Source organism: Penaeus japonicus, unplaced genomic scaffold, assembly GCF_977035675.1.
Source record: "Penaeus japonicus unplaced genomic scaffold, GWHDUDI00000001_assembly GWHDUDI00000028, whole genome shotgun sequence".
NCBI classification, from domain to species: domain Eukaryota; kingdom Metazoa; phylum Arthropoda; class Malacostraca; order Decapoda; family Penaeidae; genus Penaeus; species Penaeus japonicus.
The window spans coordinates 29,959,645-29,967,144 of record NW_028234430.1 but is presented as its reverse complement, the minus strand read 5'-3'; the positions used below and the strand labels follow the sequence as shown (position 1 = coordinate 29,967,144).

At 34.2% G+C, this 7,500-nt stretch overlaps 1 protein-coding gene across 1 annotated transcript in view; it reads left to right on the top strand.

The window, feature by feature from the left end:
* Positions 1-1,463, top strand: part of LOC122256322 (uncharacterized) — a 2,339-nt gene extending 876 nt beyond the window's left edge. Inside the window, exon 2 of the mRNA XM_043020921.2 lies at positions 781-1,463. Coding sequence (XP_042876855.2) covers positions 781-1,398 — 618 coding nt within the window. The 3' untranslated portion in view covers positions 1,399-1,463. The remainder of the gene's footprint in view (positions 1-780) is intronic.
* Positions 1,464-7,500: the final 6,037 nt, after the last annotated feature.

Genomic DNA, 7,500 nt, shown 5'->3' with positions numbered 1-7,500 from the left:
ATCTGCTCGTGTCAAAATATGTAAAGAACCCAATTTAACCAAAAATCACCCTTCTCCCCTCTGAGAATATGATACATTTTACTTTGCTTTGTGATATATCTGATGAGGCAGATATATCTTACATGTTTGTGTTATTCTTTATATCTTTAGAATATGCTATGCTGAGATATATTTCTATTAGGATATTGTGTTAGATTATGAAAAAAAATGTCCAATTGGGTTTGCAACAGATTACATCGCTGTCAGCAACCTCAATATTTAAAATGTATCCAATTGTTGACTTAAGATCATTCTACTTGTTTTTAATTGAATCAAGTGAATTCTGGTGAATCGTAAGGACATTCCCTTGTAATAATTAAAAGACAAGTACTATATTACATCTTTCTTCGATGGATTTTAGGCACATTTTACTGTGTGGCAAAATAAAACAACTTCAGTTTGCTGTTCCGGTGGGTGTTTTGACCGCTTTGCTCACTAAGAGAGGAAGGGAAAAGCCACAATCTTGCTCAAATTTCTTTTCTTTTGCTTCTTTGTAATGTTACCATTTTTATCTAGTCTATGACTTTCTGTTTCATGTCTATACGAGCAATTGCTGGACATCCAAAACTACGGGAAATTATTCAGGTCCCGTCACACCCATGTCTATCATGGCTGAGCTTGCTCCTTGTGCCAACCAAGGGGGTTATGAGAGCTGGTTCTGTTTCCTTCGTCTCTCCATCCCATGTCCCATTAAGCACAGCGCTTCATCTGTGCATACTAATCCGCCTGCCTTCTCCGCAGGCATACACGGCGCCCATCTATGCCAGCAGCTCGTGTTCCCCGACATGCCCCGCAGAACCACCCGACAACACGGGAGTCTTCGTGCCTGACCCCTTCGACTGCCAGCGCTACTACGTGTGCCTGCAGGACGGCCAGCCCAGCGACTTCCCCTTCGAGTGCGAGGACGGCCAGCTCTTCGACTCCGTCAACGCGACCTGCACGGACGAAATGGACGTGACCTGCGGCCTGTGCCAGCCGACGTGCTCTCTCTACGCGTGCCCTGTGCCTTCCGACGGCTTCGTACTCGCGGCAGACGTCAGCGACTGCGGGAAGTACTACGTGTGCGGCGTCTCCCCCGACCCTCTGCCCGCCGAGTGCCCCACGGACACGCCCTTCTTCAACGGCGTAGAGTGCGTGGACGACGAGAGCGAGTGCTGCGACCCGTGCCTGGTCTACTGCAGCGAGGCCTTCACGCAGATCCCCAACCCGGCCGACTGCACCAGCTACTACTTCTGCCTCGACGTCGGCTTCCCCGGGCCCGACGATCTGCATCGCTGCGAGGAAGGCAACTTCAACGCCACAACGAGCCACTGCGACCGCGACGCCTCGTGCCAGCAAATCTCCCGCTGTGCCGCGTAAGGATGGGCAATGCAGCTTGGAATAGAGATGAATGAATAAATAGATAAACAAATGAATATATATATATATATATATATATATATATGTGTGTGTGTGTGTGTGTGTGTGTGTGTGTGTGTGTGTGTGTGTGTGTGTGTGTGTGTGTGTGTTTGTGTTTGCGTATGTGTATGTGTGCTTGTACATCAAGAATAATTCACGTGGTGATGTGATCGTGTCCAGTTCTGCAGGATGCTTTGCCCTGACCAGGACAAAGCATCTGCAGACGGTCGGCTCGAAGGTAACAGAGATCCCCTAATTGCTTCTAACAATTTCTTTACTAACAATTGTTAAAATTTTGTTAAAGTAGCCTCGGTTGATATGGTTTCCATGTCATTTTTATGCGAAACATTAGATGAAAGCGTGGACTGTACACTCGCTAGATTTGTTAAGGAAATTATTGTTCTTATTCTTATGAGGAAGTTCCGAAAGATCAAACTTCTATCTATAACAAGAATATTGTTTATAGATTGGGTTAATATTGATCCGTTTTGAACATATGTGTGTATTTGCGATATGCATGGTAGCTTTTAGTATTAAAGTTCACATACTTACCAGTGAGTTTATTTTCATTCATTTTTTTCTATTGTAATTTCAGCTAAATAAACTGAACATATTACAAAGAATAGCTGAAATCTATAAGGGAATATTTGGTTGGTGTTTTTATTATGATATTGCGTCATGATAATCTTATAGATGTGCTTCCTTTTTGTGTTTATTACGAAGCTTTCACATTTCGCCTGTAGAGGGCAGTACATCCAGAGAGCACGGGACTAAAGGTTTTTCTTTACATTCTCTGCAAGGAAATTATTATAATAACTGAATTGCAATGAATCAGAAGGGAGCTAATATTCATCTACATTTTATATGCTATATATATCTGACATTGAAAATAAAGAACCTTTCCCATCTAAGTTTACGCCCGTCATCCTAAAAACAAATGAAACACAAAATTTAAAAGACCCTTAATATCTTAAGTAACACCAAACAAACAAAATGTCGTTTTCTTCCATCCAGACTGACACACACAAAAAAATACATTAAAAATAGGGAACAGGAAAAGAAAAAGCAATGTGTTTTAGGGAATTTTTGACGCCTTCTGGACGTCACTTTTTTCCCGCCCGTCTTGTTCTGTTTCTTATTCTAGAGGGGAAAAAATGTGACATTGTGTGGCAGCGCCGTTCGATTCGAAATGAAAATGAATCTTTGAAAAAGAGCGAAGAATAAAGATTACGACCGAAGGTAATACATACAGTTTATATATATATATAGATAGATAGATAGATAGATAGATAGATAGATAGATAGATAGATAGATAGATAGATAGATAGATAGATATAGATAGATATATACATATATATCTATATGTATATGTATATATAGATATAGATATAGATATAGACACACATGTATGTATTATATCTATATATCTATCTATATATCTCTCTCTCTCTCTCTCTCTCTCTCTCTCTATATATATATATATATATATATATATATATATATATATATATATATTCATATACACGTGTGTGTGTGTGTGTGTGTATATATATATATATATATATATATATATATATATATATATATATATATATATATATTTCTATACACGTGTGTGTGTATGCATATATATATATATATATATATATATATATATATATATATATATATATATATATATATATAACCTGCCCGTATTAACAGTAATATGTTTTGATGCTATATTTCCTTGTATCTTACAGTTTTTATCCTTTTTGTATATCTAAAATCTACCATCCATATTTGTAGAAACATTTTGATTTCGGAGAAAAAAAAAGAACTAATATCAATTATAACATTGATAATAATTGTAAAATTACGTGAAAATACGGATATCAAGAATACGATATACCTAGCGGCATAAAGTCAGACGAAATAAGCTCCGCCCCTTTCCCACCACCAACTTATCTAGCCAATCAGGTCCTCCCTTTTCAATCGCCCAGCTTGTATCCAGCATGAATTGTGATTATGATTGGTCGTTGATATACATTGGGGGTGTGGCTAATTTTCCCTTACTTTGTGCCGGTGACTATAGTATTGTGAATTGTTGAATCGTTCATTTAAAGAAGGCATGTTTCCTGATCAATTAAATTGAAGTAGGTCGTGTCACAGCAGTTCATGAGAGTGGTAGTTATGTTTCGGGTAATAACTACCCTATAAAAAAAAATCAAATTTAAGTAAGTTACATGAGAAAATTAGTGTACAGTCGCTTTATAGCTACCTTCTTAGATTTAACATTCTAGGTGTTTAAAGTAAGGATTTTCCAATCGACCAGCCATCCATGTTGCTCACAATGGTCTTGATTCGTCTAAATTAGCTCTTTTTGTTACTGTTAATCACCACATTCTATTATAAAAACCAATTCATTATGGTGTAAGATGTATTACCAATCAATATTTTTAGTGTAATTTAATGAATCGCAGTCAATTTGTCCAAAAGGATGAATTTTAAATTTGGTATACAGAATCCCAAACATTGTTTTTTTTTCTTTTTTCTTTTTTTTAATAATTTATAGATATATCGTTGCAAAGCCACTTAATTTGCGGGTGATAATGAATTAAACTCTGGTTCAAATTATGCCACTGCTCTCTGTAATTAGTACTGAATTAAGTGATGTGTCTGCTTGGCTCATCACCAAAAGATTATCATTATTAAAAGATTATCATTATCATTATTTGTTATTATTGTATACACCAAGGAGGAATTTCCCGGTGGGGATGGATGCTGTATTCAATCAATTCCCAATTTAAGGAAAGAGTATGTGAAATTTCTAGGAATGTAGATTAATGATAAACTCAAATGGAAGTCATATATCAATGGTATGTGGTAAAGTTTCAAATATACAGGAGCATTGTATAGATTAGAGTATATTTTACTTGAGCATTTCAAGAAAATTTTATAGAACACTTTTTTTTTACCCTTTGACTGATCACTTTGGTGTTCAACTTACCTATTTAACTAAATAGGCTTGAAGTTAGAATAATTGTTGGGTTAGACGAATTTGATAGTGCAAGTGATATTTTTATAATAGATAAAGACATTATTTCTAAGGGTGACCATCAACTAAAGGTTGATAACTAAAGGTGACTAAGGGAGATCATCATTATAATGAATATGATAGTGTCCATAGCAGAGGCGATAACGTTGATGATGATAAGTGATGATAATAGTCATCATCAAATTATGAAATTGAAGATAATCATGATATTGATGATGATCATCATTATGATTGCATTGATAAAATAAATAGTGATGATAAGTAATAATTAGTTATGATAATAATGATGGAGATATCCTTGTATAAGACTTCTTCTTTTGCAATTCGCTCTATTGATATGCAATATTGCATACTCATGTTATTTCCCTTTTTATATATTGCTATGGCTGTATGAACATATCTCCATATTTTCTTTCTTAGTGCTCTCTCTCTCTCTCTCTCTCTCTCTTTCTCTCTCTTACTTCCTTTCTATCTCTCTCTCTCATGCACTTACTCCCTCACTACATTGCTCTCTCTCTCTCTCTCTCTCTCTCTCTCTCTCTCTCTCTCTCTCTCTCTCTCTCTCTCTCTCTCTCTCTCTCTCTCTCTCACACACACACACACACACACACACACACACACACACACACACACACACACACTCATGCACTTACTCCCTCACTATATTCTCTCTCTCTCTCGCTCGCTCTCGCTCTCTCTCTCTCTCTCTCTCTCTCTCTCTCTCTCTCTCTCTCTCTCTCTCTCTCTCTCTCTCTCTCTCTCTCTCTCTCTCTCTCTCTCTCTCTCTCTCTCTCTCTTTCTGTATGTGTGTGTGTGTGTTTATGTGTGTGTGTGTGTGTGTGCGTGTGTGTGTGTGTGTGAACGAAGATTGATAATACACATGACGCAAATGATTAAAGCCATTCTAATCACATAACATTTTATCCCAACACATAAAAAGTCTGACGCAAGTACATGTTACTTATCTTGCTATAATTCCCACAGAAAAACAATATGAGCAAAATAATTATTTTTTCAGATATATTACATATTACTGAGGAAAAAAATTACATGCAAGGGCCATCCACAGAAGTATAATCATTATAGCTGTAATTGTTTTTTTGTTGATTTTTTTTGTTATTGTCATTATAACTATAATCATTGTCATTATTATTATCATTATCATTACTATTATCATTATCATTATTATAAGTATCATCATTATTATAATTAGTAGAATAATAGTTTTATTATTAGTAATAATTCTATTACTGGTATCATTGCTGATGTTATTTTATAATTGTCTTTATTATTACAATTGTTATTATCAATATCTTTATTACCATTATTACTGTCTTGATGATCATCATTATCATTATCACTATTATCATCATCATTATTACCATTACTATTACCATCATTATCATCATCATTATTATCATTATCATTAGTTTACCATTATTAATATTATCATTACCATCATAATCATCATTATTATTCTCATCATTATCATTATAATCATCCTTATTATTATCATCATCATCATTATAATTATCACTATAATCATTATCATTATGAGTGACATTGCTGTCGTATAATTGTTGTAATTATCATTATCAATGATATTACTATTATTGATATTGTTATCATTATCCTCATCGCCATTATCATCATTATTACTATTATTATCATCATCATTATCATTATCATTGCTATCCTTATAATCAACATTACCATTCCTATCATCACTATCATTTTCATCATTATCATCACTATTGTCATTATTATTATCATTATTTCTAACAGATCTCTCTCAGTGTGATAATGCAAAAAAAAAGATAATTTGAAATTCCTAATGATAGCTCCCTTGCTTATGACGATTATCACGACCTTCATTTTTTTTTTTTTTTTTTTTTTTTAGATGCACTGCCCAGAAATAATTTTGTTGGTGATAAGGCCTTTCGTATAATTTTCATTTTTATTGTTGTTGTTGTCAAGCGATGATGTACACTTGTTATTGATGTTATGTTGTGTTCTAATTGTTACTGTTATCATTGTTATTGCTATTGTTATCATTATCGTTATCATTGTTATTGTCAGTATCATTATAGCTATTACTAATAGTATTATCATTATTATTGTTATCTGTTGTTATTATCGTTATTGTTATCTGTTATCATCATCATTATTGTTATTATTGTTATCATTACTATTATTATTATCATTATTTGAATCATTATCATCATTTGTATAATTATCATCATTTTATTATAATTATCATTGCTGTTATCATTAACATCATTATCATCATTACTATGATAATAATTATCACCATCATCATTTTAATTATTAAGGACATATGGCTTAATAGTAAAACAGAAAAAAACAATAATAGTGATGTTAATGATAGAGATGTTTAATGATAATAATAGTCCCAGTAGTGAAAAAAAAGAGAGAAAAAAAAAAAGGAATAATGAGGACAATTTTCATAATCAAGATAAAAGAAAAGGAAAAACGAAAACGAATAGGTCTTTAGGTACAATTAGCACAAAAAAAGGAGAAAGAAAGTTAGCTACAGAAAGAAATTAGGAAAAAATGATACTGAGATCCCGGCGAGAAATGCAACAGGTGAGTTTATTGATAACGTAATTGTAGATGTAAATAGCAAGATAGCAAAGGAAAGTGCGTGTGAGGCGAGGGTGGGGGTGAGGGGTATGGGGGCGTGATGGGAAAAAAATAGGAAATGGTTGGGTAGGGGATGGGGGTGGGGGGTGGGGGTTAAAAAAAAAAACAAGGTTAGGATGGGGGTAAGGGTAAAATAGTGGGGGGTTGGGGGGTTGGGAGGGGGAAAAAGTGTGTGGGGGATTGATGGAAAGATAAATAGATTAAATAATAATAATGATAATAATAATAATAATGATAACAATAATAAGGATAATGATAATAATAATAATAATAATAATAATAATAATAAAAACGTGCAGCAATTTCAAACAGAAGTGGATAAGCGGGGTAGAAGTGGAAAAAGATATTGGTTAGCAGGAGT